Raw genomic sequence first — 18,322 nt, forward strand, 5'->3', positions numbered from 1 at the left:
AAAAAAATAAAACAAAATAAAAATGCAAATGTACTGTTTGGTTACCAAAATGCTAAAAAATATGCTCTTTAATGTTCCACAGAAGAAAGTAATTCACACAGGTTTGGGAACAACATGAGGGTGAGTAAATGATTTTTGGGTGACCTATCCCTTTAACTTTAACAACACTGGAACATCATGAGGATGAGTAAAGAATCATTAATTTACTAAATGAGAACACCTCCATTTAACTTTTCTACATCCATCAAGAAAGGTTGGTTCTGCAGAATCCGTCGTAACGCTTGCGAGCAGCAGTAAAGAGCAGAGGGACAGCAGAGGTGCACAGAAGACAGAGGGACGGGTGGAGGATCTTACTCTTTGGGACGGCCGACGTCTCCATGGAATAGAGAGGGAATGCCTCTGTCTCTGCAGGGAGAAAACCAACTTTTGTTCAAATGCTATTTTGGGAGAACAATGTTTGAGTCTTGACATTGGCACAATTGCGGAACCCTTTAATACTGTTCATGGGATTTAAATATAAAGGTGACATCCAGGTGGGTCTGGCACCTCAGTGACCATGTTTCCAGAAATAAACCCCTTTTGAAGACGCACAAACACTTGAATGGTTGTCAAAAAAAAAAAAAAAAAAAAGAACAGTCTGGGAACGAGGAAAGTGGGAATGCTTTGATCCCGAAGATAATGCCAGTTTGGCTCCTTCAGCAACAGGGGAGTATTTTTGATTTAAAGATAAGATGTTTGAAGTTTTCTCATTCCAGTCTCATCCAGAATCCATCAGGAGGAAGACGAGTCATCAGTTATGTCTGACATCCCTCCGTCCCACAGCGGTTTTCTCATTTCAATAGACAGTGCATCTGTTAGAGCGCCCACAGCGCATGAATGGCAGATTGGACAGCTATTCACTTTTCTTTTACAAGGTTTCACAGTGTTATAGCAAGTGGTCAATGCATACGAGTTTGTCAATGATTGCTGATATAATGTTAGTATAAATGGCATGGGATTGTGGGTATTGAGCATGATTCTCTCTCTCTCTCTCTCTCTCTCTCTCTCTACACACTATTAAAGGTGTCCTTGTTACAATGCAATTATATTTAAGTACTGTGTAATGATAACTAACAACATGTACTTACTATAGGGTTCGGTTTAGGATTAGGGTTAGAATTAGAATTATGCATAATTTATAGTTATTACTATATTAACTGCATGAAACGTGTGTAACAAGGACACTGTAAATAAAGAGTTACCGAAACTATATAACTTATTTGATTACATCACTTTCTATATCAATGGTCTAATGAACGCAACAGCCTTAAATAATGTGTTGAGTTCTTCATCAACGCATCAAAATTACAGTCAGCACAGACGCGTACGCGATCATTACCTTTCATTTGACAGACATTCACCCCGCAACACGCATCTTAAGTGCTTAAAACATTAACACAGTGAACCAAACAACGTGTAGGCATGAATCTAGCCGTAATTAGAAGTCAAAACCATAATCAGAAAGAGTGATTGATTCCCTAAAAAGAGTGAAAACCTTGAGATTTGGTGTGTAACAAATTGAACCTGACTGCACTTCATTTCTCCCGTTTCATTTTTAGTTAAAATAAATAAATTAAAACACAAAACTTGAAATCAAACTTCCTTCCACCGGGTGTAGGCCGTTGAGCAATGCATATGAGCCAATAGCACCATCTTGCGCCCCAGTTGTACACTTCCAAATTTCGGTAAGTATCTTTCAAAACGCTACGATTCAACACATAATTGTATAAAAAAAAAAAAAAAAATGAAAAAAATGGGGGTGATTTTTATTTTATTTATTTATTTTGAGAGGGGAGGTCATATTTTTAAAAACATTTTTAATTTTTTTATTATCGCGCCTAAATGGTTGGTCACTCCATTATTTATATATATATATATATATATAATAATAATAATAATAATAATAATAATAAAAATAATAATTATAAAAATAATAATTATATATATATATATATATATATATATATATATATATATATATATATATATATATATATATATATATATATATATATATATATATAAATAATGGAGTGACCAACCATTTAGGCGCGATAATAGAAAAATTAAAAATGTTTTTAAAAATATGACCTCCCCTCTCAAAATAAATAAATAAAATAAAAATCACCCCCAGTAGAGTCACATAAGGGGGGACTTCACATGAAGCACCCTTTTTAAGTGGACTCTGGTACGGTTCGTGGGCTCACATCATCCAAGCGAACTGACCTCTGGAAAGTGCTAGTGTGAAAGCACCCTACAGCTCTGACTGGTAACCGGTTTTCAGCAACAAACCCAAACTTGTCTTTGCCACAATTGCTTTACCTCTTGTTTTAAAATCATATTTATCTACATCAGTATTCTTCGATATGATCAGTGTGTCTGCTGACCTTACCACACAATTGGAAAAGAAATTACGATGAATAATGAACTGATGTCTATGCCAACTTGTGATATATTTCACTGCAGACAAATGCGCAAGTATAGTTAACCAGTGCAAACATTACAAGAACACTTACGTAACTGGGTGAATCTCCCAAAGCCTGTCAAGAAATCGATTTTGCATAAAGAAAATTATCTATATTAGGACAATTAAGTTATATGACATCTAGCCCTGGTTACACAGACAAGGCTTAAGTCTAGTCCCAGACTAAAATGCATGTTTGAGCTGTTTTAACTGAAAGCATATCTTAAAATATGTCAGTGCCATTGTTTTGTCTCAAGATGCACATCAGTAATGTTTTTTTTCTAAGGCACATTTATAAAAGCTACTTAAATGTCTTACTTTAACTAAGGCCTGATCCTGGCTTAATCTAAGCCCTGTCTGTGAAACCAGGCCTTAAAGGGATACTCCACTTTTTTGGGAAATAGGCTCATTTTACAACTCCCCCAGAGTTGAGTTTTACCGTTTTCGAATCCATTCAGCCGATCTCCGGGTCTGGCGGTACCACATTTAGCATAGCTTAGCATAGATCATTGAATCGGACAAGACCATTAGCATCTCTCTCAAAAAAATGACCAAAGAGTTTAGATATTTTTCCTATTTAAAACTTGACTCTTCTGTAGTTACATCGTGTACTAAGACCGACAGAAAATGTAAAGCTGCGATTTTCTAGGCTGATATGGCAAGGAACTATACTCTCATTCCTGCGTAATAATCAAGAAACTTTGCTGCAGTACCATGGGTCCAGCAGGCGTAATGATACGACGCAGCGCCTGAAAATAGGTCTAATAGGTTAGACAAACTTAGTCCTGGTCACGTTGGAAGTTACAGAGCTGGGGACTATTTTCAGGCGCTGCGTTATATCATTACGCCTGCTGCACTCATGGTACGGCAGCAAAGTTTCTTGATTATTACGCAGGAATGAGAGTATAGTTCCTAGCCATATCAGCCTAGAAAATCGCAACTTTACATTTTCCGTCGGTCTTAGTACACGATGTAACTACAGAAGAGTCAAGTTTTAAATAGGAAAAATATTGAAACTCTTTGGTCATTTTTTTGAGAGAGATGCTAATGGTCTTGTCCGATTCAATGATCTATGCTAAGCTATGCTAAAAGTGGTACCGCCAGACCCGGAGTTCGGCTGAATGGATTCGAAAACGGTAAAACTCAACTGTTTAACTCTGGGGGAGTTGTAAAATGAGCCTATTTCCAAAAAAAGTGGAGTATCCCTTTAAACATATTTACCCACAACATCTCATCTGATGTTTGTACTGTTTGTTACTACTGTTGGATTATAACTCTGCACTGTATGGATTTATTAATGAAGGGTCTCAAGTATGTTCCACCAAACAGAAATCAAAATAAACGCCATGATCAAGAAAAAAGAAAAGAAAAATAATAACATTACATAGAGCCATCTAGAGGCAATTCAATACCAATACCAGGCCAAGTGTGTGTTATGATATGACAGACCTCTAAAATATGAAAAAAAAAAAAATTCTCCCTGTTAAGTTTAGCTACGGAAAACAAACCTGAGCTTATATTGAGCTTCCTCAAGCATCTCGGACTGCCATTATATCTGACTCTCGAACCAGAGCTGAGATCTCCAGAGGACGACTCTACAGGCTCACGGGTTTAAACTCAGTCCAGACGAACAGTGCTGCATGCAAATAAGCAAACGCGTGCTATAATCACACACACATTATGCACGGCTCAATTAATGAACCAAACTGAGAAATATTGCATGCAAAGGAAATAAAAGAGTGAATAAATGCTAAATAATTAAATGTTTTCTACATCAGCAAGAGAGCTTGCATCATACAGTATACTGCATGTGTTTGCAAAACAGCTCACCACACACACACACACACACACACACCTAAAAATAACAAATTGTCAGCTTTAAAGAATAGCCTATAACAATAGCAGTGCATTGTAAAAGAATACTTCTGTGGGAAAATGTTACAATCTGCAAAATTCTATGCAATGGGATTAAATAAGATAAAAACATGCTCAGTCAGGCTGGCCAGTACCGTAGTGCTAGCAGAGAGCGTTTCAAAATCAGGTTAAATATTTAATAAACACGCAAATAACAGGTGGGAAAGTGTAGATCTTGTGAATGACGGCTGCTTAAATTCAACAGAAATGCAAATTTCATGTTGACCAAACCAAATTTATATGTACCAACATATAAATACATTCTAGCTCTGCCTAATAACCAGATTTCAGCAACAGACCCAAACCAAAAGTTATTATTATTATTATTGCAGTCTTTATTGTTTGCCTTTTTTCCACATGTATAGATTGGTGCAGGTATTGCATAAGAACCCAGATTGCATAATTCACCGCTGGTTCCTTCGAGACTTTCCTATGGGGATTTATAATGTGTTTTTTTCTAATGAGTCAAATAAAGCCTGTGGTAAACATTAATGTGTCTGAATTAGTCTTCCGGGTTCTGACGTCATACCTGCAGCAATCTGTTGATAGGGATAGAAGAAATGACAGGAAACTATGGAATAGGGAATATTCAAACCATTTTGCCCATATGAGCAACATGGCTCAACATGCACATGTGCCAATCACTATACCATGAAATCTGCTCAAATTTATTTAATTAAAAAAATCTATTAAGAGAGTTCAAAAAAATAATAATAATAATAATAAATAAAAAAAAAACCTCTAATGATTTTTTTATGACAACAGTTTTGTTGACAGTAGAGGTCTGCGATATATATATATATATACACACTCACCTAAAGGATTATTAGGAACACCTGTTCAATTTCTCATTAATGCAATTATCTAATCAACCAATCACATGGCAGTTGCTTCAATGCATTTAGGGGTGTGGTCCTGGTCAAGACAATCTCCTGAACTCCAAACTGAATGTCAGAATGGGAAAGAAAGGTGATTTAAGCAATTTTGAGCGTGGCATGGTTGTTGGTGCCAGACGGGCCGGTCTGAGTATTTCACAATCTGCTCAGTTACTGGGATTTTCACGCACAACCATTTCTAGGGTTTACAAAGAATGGTGTGAAAAGGGAAAAACATCCAGTATGCGGCAGTCCTGTGGGCAAAAATGCCTTGTTGATGCTAGAGGTCAGAGGAGAATGGGCTGACTGATTCAAGCTGATAGAAGAGCAACTTTGACTGAAATAACCACTCGTTACAACCGAGGTATGCAGCAAAGCATTTGTGAAGCCACAACACACACAACCTTGAGGCGGATGGGCTACAACAGCAGAAGACCCCACCGGGTACCACTCATCTCCACTACAAATAGGAAAAAGAGGCTACAATTTGCACGAGCTCACCAAAATTGGACAGTTGAAGACTGGAAAAATGTTGCCTGGTCTGATGAGTCTCGATTTCTGTTGAGACATTCAGATGGTAGAGTCAGAATTTGGCGTAAACAGAATGAGAACATGGATCCATCATGCCTTGTTACCACTGTGCAGGCTGGTGGTGGTGGTGTAATGGTGTGGGGGATGTTTTCTTGGCACACTTTAGGCCCCTTAGTGCCAATTGGGCATCGTTTAAATGCCACGGCCTACCTGAGCATTGTTTCTGACCATGTCCATCCCTTTATGACCACCATGTACCCATCCTCTGATGGCTACTTCCGGCAGGATAATGCACCATGTCACAAAGCTCGAATCATTTCAAATTGGTTTCTTGAACATGACAATGAGTTCACTGTACTAAAATGGCCCCCACAGTCACCAGATCTCAACCCAATAGAGCATCTTTGGGATGTGGTGGAACGGGAGCTTCGTGCCCTGGATGTGCATCCCACAAATCTCCATCAACTGCAAGATGCTGTCCTATCAATATGGGCCAACATTTCTAAAGAATGCTTTCAGCACCTTGTTGAATCAATGCCACGTAGAATTAAGGCAGTTCTGAAGGCGAAAGGGGGTCAAACACAGTATTAGTATGGTGTTCCTAATAATCCTTTAGGTGAGTGTATATTGTCTACGATAACATCATAATTGTTGTTTTAACGATATGCTATCTGACATTATCTAGTATATCCCTCACTTTACAAAAACACACCCAGAGAGAGCACGCATGCAGTATGTGATGTAGTCTAGTAGGTTAGACTAGTGTGTGTGAGAGCATTTAGAGTGCACACTTTCACTACGTGATTTAGTCTGTTAAAATGCATTGAGAATGCATTCAAGATAATGGTGAAAAAATGTATCAAATTTTTTAACAAATCGGTTTAATTAATGATTCAATCACTCACTCATTAATACAGTCAAATGCTTCATTCCTGAATCAATCAGTTGTTTAAATGAATCAGTTGAAATAGGGTTGTGCCGATGGACGATATCATCGTAAATATCCATCGTGATGCCACGCCCCCACCCTGTGAGACCAGCCCAGTCTCACGGCAGTTCGTGTTCGTGTGTACACCAGTGGTTGGGAACCTGGCTCTTAGGCAAAAATCATGTGGCTCGCAAGGTCTCTCACCCTTTACCAACGAACGATAAAAAAATTAAGACGTGCGTGTTCAGTGCTGTTCGCGAGTGTCACGAGTCACCACAGCAATCAACTAACCGCTTACGTTTCTGTGGTAACCTAACAGCTCCTGCACTGGGATTCAAGGCAAGCAGCTGCTGCTTGTTTAAGGTGATGGCAAAAATCATTTTAGAACAGCAGCGAAAATGTCAAAGTAGGCTATATAAACTTTAATATATCCTTTTATTGAAACGGGTGCTTTACTGTTCAAAGAGACATTTCGAAACATTTCACCCGCTAGCCGCTGGTAACTTTACTTTCACTTTTGCCGCAGAGACCCTTTATGTCCTATAAATGTGTCGTAGCCTATTGTTGATAATCCGCGCAGATTTCAGTTGACGATTCTGTTTAAAGTTATTAATAATAAAACATGAATGAATGAGAAAGAAAAGAGCAGGATGTACTTTATATTGAAAAGAAATATTAAAAGCGCGATAAGTCGCGAAAGAGACCTGAATTGTACTGACAGGATGCTGTGCGCGCGCTCCGAGCGCAACACGGACAAGCATAGTCTTTGTCTTCGGTTGCGAGCCTAAACGGCCAAATAAACATTATACATACAATATTTCAAAATGCCAAGTCGAGTATTCCCGTGGCATAAACACAGTAGAAGTAGCTACTCTCTCTCTCTTCGTGATGGTCAGCGCGATTCCGTAGCATCCACCCCCACCCCACATTTATTTAGGTTAGAAAAATGGCTTTATAAAAGGTAAAATGCCCATAAAAGGTAAAAATAAATTGAAACTTACTGGAAAAGATCATTTCTGTCACCGCTGTGAACTGACCACCGCACTGAATATGAAGAATATCAAAAACTTCAGGAGTCAGCGGTCAGCGGCAGTCGTAAACCTGACAAGCTACCAACACCATAAACACACTCAGCAAAATACTGTCCAATTATATTATCGATAAAATCCCAGAAAATAGAGCTATAGTTTTTTTTGCCATTATCGCACACCCCCAGCTGACAGTTATTTCCTGACAGTTTTAGTTGGAAATATTAGGCTGAGAACAAGAGACAGAAACAGAACCGAAGCGGGCAACAACATGCCCTAACTCAGATTTAATGAACCATATCAGATTGCGTCTGCTTGAAACATTAATTAGGATTCGGTCTCAGGAAAGTTATTTTATTATCCTATATTTTATAGTTATCCTATAAAACAACACAGACTCTATTCAATGACCCACTTCAAACCCAAAGGGTGTAACAGGAAATACATAATTGAAAAAATAACAGATTTTGCTCAGCCTCTGAGCAAGCAGTGTTCACACACACACACGCGCACACACACACACACACACACACACACACACACACACACACACACACACACACACACACACACACACACACAACCTTGAGCCGCAGGCCACTCTCATTCAATATGAAAATTGTAATGAAAACACAATTCAGATTCCCATCAGTAGGCCAGAAGGCAACATTAATGCACCTCAGTAGAGAAGATAAACTCAAACCTGTCCAGCCTCTGATCCCCAGGGGTTCAAAACACACACACACACACACACACACACACACACAACAAAACAATGTTATTGATTCTCAGAGAGAGAGGGAGAGAGAGAGAGAGATTCAGTGTGAGGGCCTCTTGATGGTAAACCGCTCAAACAATAGTCGAGTCAAAGGCCGCGGTGGAGTCACAGGTCGACAGCTGAAGTATAGCTGAGCCGCGCGGTTCATACGGGGAGGATTGTGTGTTTGTAGTATGGCACAGCAGTTATCTATTCTGACGACGAACACAACGACCCCAGGCATCTGGCAAGGCTGGCATGGGCGAACAAAAGGGCAAAAAACAGTCACAAAAGAGCCAAGCTGCCATCCATTCATCAAGTCCAAACTCAGAAAGACTCCTGCCAAGACAGGTGCCAGTCGACCCAGAGCAAGAGCCTCTCTCTGTAAATTATGTTACATCACAAACACTGTGTTCTGGAACAACAAACAGAAATCTTGTTTACGGATGTCTGTTTCATATGCTAATTGCTTAAACATGCCATTATTGGTCAGTTTAGGGAAAATAAAATCACAGCAAGAAAGTGTGAACATGTTCTGAAAGTCATATTTCGTATTCTAAACCATTGACATTTTTAAAGGTTTATTGAAATATATCAAAAATTGGCAACCAAAAATATATATATTTATGAATATCTATATTATGCTAATAATTAAAGCCAGCGAAATTGGTCTTACAATTTATAGCAGCTTCAGGAATATGAGCTGAAATCAAATCAAACACTGTTTCGTCACAACAACTGGAAACTCTTACTCACGAAAGCCATTTTCACAAGAAATGCATCTCATAAGTTTTAGAAAGTTTAAGGACATCAAAATCATAGTAAACAATGGCGGAATTTTTTTTTGGCACAACAAACGGAAAACATCTCATTTACGTAAATCTACTTTGTATGCTAATCTTAAAGCATGCAAATGATCACAGCAAACACAGGTGAAGAACTGTTCGTGCGCAACTAATGGAAAATCTTCACAAAAAATCTGTTTTGTTTGCCAATCATCACGGCATGCGGATCAGATCTGTGCAGAAGAGACTCCGTAAACAATGTTACATCTGGCAAAAAAACATGTTCTGGCACAATACATTGAAAATCTTGTTTACGGGAGTCTGTTTCATATGCTAATCGCTTAAATAGGTCCGTTTAGGGGGAAGTATAATCGCAGCAAGCACTGGCGAACATGTTCTGCCGCAACAAATGGTCATTTTTACGAAGGTTAATTTGGTATTATTAACCGCTGAAACTTTTAAAAGTTTAGAGAAACATATTAAGCACATAGAATTATTTTAAAATTTAACATTTAAAAATATCCATTTTTTATGCTAATCATTAATGCAAACAAAATTGGTTTAGCAGTATGAATTCAAATCATAGCCAACACTGATAAAACCCTTGTTTTTGTTTTACCAAAAAACTGAAGTGGTAAATCTTACGAAAGTCCATTTCATATTATAAAAAGTTGAAACTTTTAAAAGAATAAAAAGAAACCTTAATTTGCGAAAGTTTGTTTGTTTCGTATGCTAATCACTGACATTCATGTGTGCGACATTCATCTCAAAAGGTTTAGAGAAAATGTTCTGGAACTACAAACAGTTGATTTTATTACAAAAGTCTATTTTGTTGGCTAATCATTAAAACATAAAATATAGTTTTTTAAAAAGCAAAAAAAAAAAAAAAAAAAAAAAAACTGACAAGATTTTAAGGGTTTAAAAATTGGCATAAACTTTAGAGTGAACACAGTAAATACACAATAGACCAAAACTGAAAGAGAAAAGATCGGTCAAGACGTCAATGACATCATTCTTTCTGCGTTTTCAAGACCTCTACAGTGCCAAATATATTCTTGGATCCTCCCAAGACTTGCACCATCGAGAAACTTGTGGACGTCAGCATTAAATCCCACGTACCTGCCAACTGTTTTAAACAACGTCATCATGCGAGCAGAGCCGCTGATAGGTAGAAAACAAACCGCACTCACAAACGCTGGTCGGGTGGCAGCCATTCGGCCTGAGCGGGACGCCGGGCGAACCAATGCATAGACGGAGGAGACGCGACTCCCTCGCTCAACTCCCTCGGGCTGACTGCATCTCCACATTCAGATCAGATCCTTCCTAAACTTGCTGGCCCCTACAGAGAGCTTCCCACACTGTCCCGTTCAGTCTAATCCTGAGGCGGCCTGTATTAGCATGAGCTGCCTTTCCCTCCCAACCCCCTGCCACACACACACACACACCCTCATGCAAGTCAAAATCTCCTTTGTATGAAAATTAGACTTTGTGTGAGATTGTGTGCGCGAGTGTGAAGAGGAAGAACACACACACACACACAGAGGGAAAGTGATGGGTTGTTGTGCGTTCCTGCACCCACACGCTGTCACTCAGGGCAGCGAAGTGTCCCGGGCCAGCCAGCCGTGACCGCTGGGGGAGGAGGAAGAGAGAAACAGACAGAAAACACACAACAGGAATGATGACAGACTGCTGTTCGGACATTTGAGACGGCAGGAGAGACAACATATGGATATAAATCCTGCTGCTACAGACAGAAGGCAGAGGAGATGCTTATGTTGATTTAACGTCAACATTAGACATTTGCATTCATGTTGCATCTGATATTTGACATATTTCTGAGTGAAATAAGATATCCAATGACGCATCTGTAGAGTGGAGAGAGAGCTGTTTTTACCCATCAAAAATTGTTTGGATTATGAAAAATTATTTGATTTCAGGTTTAAATAAGATTTTCAATGTTTACTCAGACTTTGGATATACTCAATGTATTCAGAAAGTGAAGAGTGGATTTTGATTTCATGACGACTCGGTTCAGTTGATTCCACCGTCTGAAACTATCAAGCAATTGCTGAGGCTCTTCAGTGAAAGCATGTTTATTAAGATTCACACAGACCCAAAGATGCAGGACCTTCAACCACAGCTGTTATAGTTTCCCTTTACATGGAGAGATTCAATTACTGTCGTCAGAAAACACTGTTTCTTCACAAGTCCCCGTTTCTAAATAATATTCTGAAGATAGATAGATAGATAGATAGATAGATAGATAGATAGATAGATAGATAGATAGATAGATAGATAGATAGATAGATAGATAGATAGATAGATAGATAGATAGATAGATAGATAGATAGATAGATAGATAGATAGATAGATAGATAGATAGATAGATAGATAGATAGATAGATAGACAGACAGACAGACAGACAGACAGACAGATAAAGAGACAGACAGATAAAGAGACAGACAGACAGACAGACAGACAGACAGATAGATAGATAGATAGATAAAGAGACAGACAGACAGACAGACAGACAGACAGACAGACAGACAGACAGATAGATAAAGAGACAGACAGACAGATAGATAGATAGATAAAGAGACAGACAGACAGACAGACAGACAGACAGACAGACAGACAGACAGACAGATAGATAGATAGATAGATAGATAGATAGATAGATAGATAGATAGATAGACAGACAGACAGACAGACAGACAGACAGACAGACAGACAGACAGACAGACAGACAGACAGATAGATAGATAGATAAAGAGACAGATAGATAGATAGATAGATAGATAGATAGATAGATAGATAGATAGATAGATAGATAGATAGATAGATAGATAGATAGATAGATAGATAGATAGATAGATAGATAGATAGATAGATGTAGGCCTTTCCAGCAGAGGGCAGGAGAGAGTAACAAACATGGACACAGTAGGAAAGCAATAGAGACAGTGTGTGTTTTACGACTCTAAACACTGGAGAAATTCCACACAAATCTCAAATGTTTGGCTCATGAGCAACAGAAACACGAAGAGGGTGAAGAGATGAAGAAGAGAAAACAGACAACAAGTCAACAGACGAAGAACAGAACACGGTTTTTTATCAGCAGTAGCTCTCGCCATTTCACATCAAATGTCTCAAATGAAGAAACACCACAGGTGATGCTTCAATACATCCAGATTAAGTTGCTATTGTATAGAGGGCATGTCTCCTGACCCACAGAGCAAGGTCATCGTCATGGTGATAAGGTCACGATAAAGACTGTCACGGAAAATGAGAAAAACTTGTGTTGATCATTATGAAACCCACTATTCTAGCAGATCCAAAAACTGTTTAACTGTTACACACTATGAGAAAAACAATACTGTATTACAAAAGACAATTTCTACAAAAAGGTGCAAATAGATCATACAAAATAAGAATAAGAAAAATAATATTAATAATTCTTTGCCTTTTCATTGGTTAGTGAAAGGAGGTGCTTCAAGTCGGTATGAAATGGAAATTCACCCAATCGATTTTACACGTTACAGATCTTGTTGTGAACGATTCATCATGCATGTTTCATTTCGCAATTTTTAACTCAAAATGTCATAACCTGATCTTCCAGTGAAGAGACAGACCTCTCTCTGTTGACGTCTGCAGGATTTCTCCAATCAATTATTAGTCCCTTTCCTACAATCATCTGTAAGCTCGCATTCAAACCCGCTTCCATCCATCAGAAACTAATGGACTGAACAAGTCCCAGCCTACATTTCTTTTTCGATTACCCATTTCACTCTGATGTACGTCACAATACGCCCCACTCAAGCCTCCCCAAAATAGAAAAGTTCTGTCGGTACTCACATCGTAACTTTAAGCCTTAAAAAAAGGGTTGTTCGTCTACCTCATGAAGCCAAAAAAAACATATTTTGGTACCCTGTTAAATCTGTGAAAATGGTTTAAAACTCTGATTGTGTGATTTTGACATTTCAACTATTAAAATGAAATAGAAATCACTTGGTAACAGAGTTGCGTACAAAATGTGGGACACCGTTAGATACGTTTTGGTAATTAAATGAGTTAATTTAAAGAGTTAATTATAAAAATAAACTTAGTAATACCATTGAATATTTCAACAGATTGTCAAATACAGACATTTGATGTATTTAAAACTACTTTTCATGCTAGGTCCATTTTATAGACAGTATCTCACAGGCCTCACCACAAGAACAAACATGGTGTTTGTGCCTCTGAAATGTCTCAGCTGTTCATTTGCACTAGGGATGCACTCACTGATATGAACATTGTGGCCGATACCGATAACTCTTTATATTTGAAAGCCGATAACCGATATATAATAAATCTAAATCCAAACTTGTATATCATTTTTGAGAGCCTGATTACAAACACAAAAGCCGTGTCTCAAGAGCACCATGTAATGTTCTTCTTATAATTGTATGTCGCCTATATGACAGACTTATTGTATTTTCTTTCTTGAAGTGATTCCAATCATATTTCAAGCAATTCAAACAGCGCATCTGAAGGAAATAATCCATTATTTATCGGCTTTAATATATCGGCCAAATGTTCTTATCGGGGTGATAACAGTGACATTAAAAATGAACATGTATGTATACCGATATGGTGGCCGATATATCGTTCATCCCTAATTTGCACACTTGAGTGGAACTAGAGCGTGTTTGGCAAGAGTCGTCAGTAACCTGTGACCGTCTCGTCTGTAAGAGTGTAAGACCAGCTGATGGAAACTGTGCATGAGTCCCTGAGTGTTTGTCTCCAATGTCTAGATCTTCAGATTGAAGCCAAAGCTACGGTTATTGGGGAAAGCTTAATTCTGATTGGATAACAGACATTTCCTTCCACATTCTTCTCAAATAAATGGCCAAACAGGACATGCAATCTTTAATGGTCCGTTAAGCTCAATTAACAGAAAATTGCAGTTAGGGTTAAAAACCCTGAAACAATGAAAGTGAACAATGTTCACGTCCAGTTAGTTTAGGTGGAAATGTTAAACTCATAATTTTATTCAAACACTAGCATTAATTTAAAAATAAGTGTGTTATGTTTAACACACTTACACACACTCCAAACGGTTATGTTTAGCAGCGGGACTACTGTTCTAAGTGGACGAGGCTTATCGTGCACCTAGTGTCAGGTACACACATAGCAGATGTCTTTTGTTTAGACTGCTGTTGGCCGTTTTTCATCGTTTGACAGTGAACATATGCAGACCACTGGAAAGAGACAAATTTATGTTCTTCTGCTGATTCAAGACAATGGTCTGGCAAACTATCTGCTTAGCTCCATGTAAACAAGGAATTTACAGCACCTCCTTTCTTGGAAGTATCCACGCTGGTGTGAAACTTACCTGGAAAGACTGGAAATAACTTCAACAAAGACGACGAGGTGTACCGAAGCCAGAGCATTCCTTTAACACCACTAGAAATGTACAATACCGTGTTCCACGGAAAGAAAGAATCCAGCTTTAAAATTCCTCAAAAGCTGTCAGACAGCATCAGATATTACACTGGAAGAGAGGATGGCTTGTATGAACCCAATTCTGCATTTACATTTCCCTTTAAATCATTGCGCAAAGAGAAATGATAGACTGAAAAGGTCACCATTTACCATTCATTCCCTGCATCTCATACATACTTCCCAATGGACTTCAGCGACTAACAATTATCTGTGCCATTAACTCTTTCCCCGCCAGCACTTCTGAAAAGAGTTGCCAGCCACTGCCAGCATTTTTGATCACTTTCAAAAAGTTTCAAGGAAACCAGAATATTTTATTGTGTGAATATCTGAATATGCAATTTATCAAAAGAAAGAACAGAGAAAATCGTGTTTTTGTCGAAGTCTAATTCTGGATCAGATTCAGAACGACGATCAAAACACCGATGGAGTAGATCGAGTCCATCAACACCCTCGTCCTGGGTAATTAATTCAGTAACATTAGGCCGTTTGGATTTATATCCTGTTTAATGTTGATGATGGCGTTATTTTACATATGCATATGCTTACATATGCTATCGCTTGTTTCTGCTTCTCCTTCACATGTGTTTTGATCAGGAGATTCAGTACTCTTTCAGAAGATGTGTAATAGCGCCCCCTACCGCATAACACTGAAGACAAGGAAAGCCGGAAAATTCCGTCAATGGCGGGAAAGAGTTAATATCAGACACTTTGAATTATATCTGTTTTAAACACTTGCAATTAAAATAAAGCTTTCCCTTCAGTGATGCACCCAATTGAAAACTGACACTATAAATACTACTTTTAAATTAGGAATGACTCTAAATTATATATATTTGTAAAAGCGATCACAACACATTCTTCCTCCAACTGGTCTCACCAACATACCATTTACGCTAAAACTAATAAAATGTTGTACAATATTTGAATAAACTAAACTGAAACAACTAGAATATTGCATAACATTTTATATTCCAGGCTGAAACTACTTTTAAAGTATTAAAATATTATTTTCATAATAGCTGTATAAACCTAAAAATTCCTCAAACACAATACTGACTTCAATCAAACTCTTTTCCGAAACAAATGTTCCTGAAACTAATGATCTTTAAGAGAATCTCAAACTGGCTTTTGTCTATTGTGAATTATCCAGTTCACAACAACAACAAAGAGCTAAAGAATACACAACAAAGAACAATTTCACATTCAAACATTGTACATCCAGGCCACTTGGGGGAGCTCTTACCTCGTCCCATTCTGAAGTGAACGAAGGTGATTTTTCCAGCCTTCTCTTGGCGGTGCTGCAGTTGGACACGGACTCACTTCTCCCACCCAATCCCGTCTCTTCCTCACCGGGCGGGGACACCAGCAGGTCGGAGTCGGACTTGGAAAGGCTACGCGCTAGCTTGAGATCCCCCGGCGGAGGCATCCTTCTCGTCAACGGAGGATCGCGGGCCGGCGAGTTGCGTTTCGGTGAATCTCGCGGCTCTTTGTGGACCGTGGCGTAGATAGCTTTGGGGTCAGTGTCCTGGAGAATGGTTTCCATGGTGACCGCAGATTTGGGATGGGGAGCGGAGCTCTCAGATGTCGAAGTGTTGGAAGCCTCACCGGACTTCCCTGCAGAGGACGGCAGTCTGAAGGCTTCCTCCCGACAGTCAACCACCGGCGAGGACCCGTGAAGCAGACCAGTGAACTGCTCAGGAACAGCAGCGCTTATATCCTGACCATGCGATGAGCTCTCTGTTAGAGGAGAGAGAGAGAGAGAGAGAGAGAGAGAGAGAGAGAGTGAGAGTGTGTTACAGACAGATTGTGGAGCAATATCTAGTCCAGATAACATGAATCCACCCACTCTACTACTGTCCAGTGCCTGAAACAGATCTGTTATTGTTTTCTGACTGGAAAAGAGAGAGAAAGAAATGCAGAAAGAAATGCAGAAAGTTGGGCTCACCAATTCCAAAGTGCCAGAGTTACAGAATTCCAAGCGGAGTCTATAAGCAGCTGACATTTCTCCATAGAGATCTGTTTGTGACTTGCTTGTTCTATTCCCTCCCTCTCTCTCTCTCTCTCTCTCCCCCCCTCTCTCCCTCTCTCTCTCCCTCTGTTGTACTGCTAACAAGCAGACAGCTTTATAAGGCTTGCTTCCAGAGAAGTTATGCCTCACTAAGGATTCCCTTCATTATGAGTGGCAAGCCTGAAACAGGATCCCACAGAGATGACTGTGAAAGAAACACACTCGCTCTTTCTCACAAACACCTCTTTAACACACCGCTCTGCGTTGGGTTCTTAAAAATTAAATCCCTGCTTTGTGATTGTGAAAAACCCTTGTCCCGGAGTAGCACACTTACAGATCTCTCTCTGGCCTGAAACATGTAATATGCAAGCAGGGACATGAACACTTCTTTGCTAGCTTGATTTCGAGAGAGAGTTGCATTCTCAGCAACACCACAGGGAGCACTATAGTGTAACTTAGTACAAATTGTCTTCTCCCATGGTCAGTTTTCTCTATAAAGTTCAACTACTGTTATGCTGGAGCAAAAGATCTTGCTGAATTAGTTATTTTTATAGATCCAAAGATGCCTTCCCTACAATAGTGAGGGGAAACGGTATGTTAAATGAGTAGTATGTCCAAATTCATCTATAAACAGTTGGGTTTGAGTCCCCGGATGACCTACTACTTCCACGGAGATCCTGAAGTGTGCATCTGATGGACACTTTACTATCCCAGAGGATTTGTGAATGGCATTGACGCGACAACTGACGCCTACAAGTCACGGCAATGAAAACATGGCGGATGTAGTACGTCCATTCTACACACATTCATTCTATATAGAACATATTTTTTTAATTAATCACAAATTTTTCATCAAATATAGTAGCTACTCAGACTGTAAGCCATTTTGGACACAACTAGACAGACATTTCAAGGAAACTCTATCGCCCCCTTACAAAAAAATGCACGTATGGGAATGTACAATTACAATTTGTTGGCCAACATTCCCATCTGTGCTTGTGCTCTTGCGTAAACTCGGTTTCTGGCCTTAACAGAACACTGCAAACACACACAAACACAGACCATGAGATAAATCGATCCCTCGGATTTAGATATGACCCAGGCGCTGGGCAAACAGCCACCATACCAGAGAGATATCCTGGAGTTGCATGTGGTGTTTGGTGACCAGAAAACCAAGTCAGCCGTGTCAGAGCCTAAGGTCAGAAACATTCTGTATGCAAGTATACAAACATACAGCAAACACTTGTACAATACTGGGCATGAATCTTTCAATACTGGAAGTAACAAACCCAAAGGGGGTGACACTGTTACTTTCATAACTTCTCAGGTGCAATTAAACAGGATACATTATTATTCCGCCAGCTAGTGTAACTAGTCCTCCCACTACTCCGAGTGGGATTCAAACCAGCATCAAGCATCAAACCAGCCTCTTGTAGGCAGGGAAGTAGGGTTAACTTACTAGCAGGCATATGTAACACAACCCCGCCTAAACCTAATTTCCATCTGGG

At 39.1% G+C, this 18,322-nt stretch overlaps 1 protein-coding gene across 13 annotated transcripts in view; it reads right to left on the reverse strand.

Annotated features, from left to right (window-relative positions):
• LOC311302107 (ankyrin repeat and SAM domain-containing protein 1A) overlaps window positions 1–18,322 on the reverse strand; it is a 132,084-nt gene that overhangs the window by 40,164 nt on the left and 73,598 nt on the right. For 8 of the 13 annotated variants that reach the window (XM_084427725.1, XM_084427726.1, XM_084427722.1 and 5 more), the window contains 2 exons: window positions 16,050–16,543; window positions 355–405 (listed from right to left, as the gene is read on the reverse strand). In XM_084427725.1, the coding sequence (XP_084283851.1) occupies window positions 355–405; window positions 16,050–16,543 (545 nt within the window). The remainder of the gene's footprint in view (window positions 1–354; window positions 406–16,049; window positions 16,544–18,322) is intronic. The other 5 variants (XM_084427717.1, XM_084427724.1, XM_084427718.1 and 2 more) reach the window with 1 other exon arrangement.

This window comes from Rutilus rutilus (assembly GCF_951802725.1).
Source record: "Rutilus rutilus genome assembly, chromosome: 13".
NCBI classification, from domain to species: Eukaryota; Metazoa; Chordata; class Actinopteri; order Cypriniformes; family Leuciscidae; genus Rutilus; species Rutilus rutilus.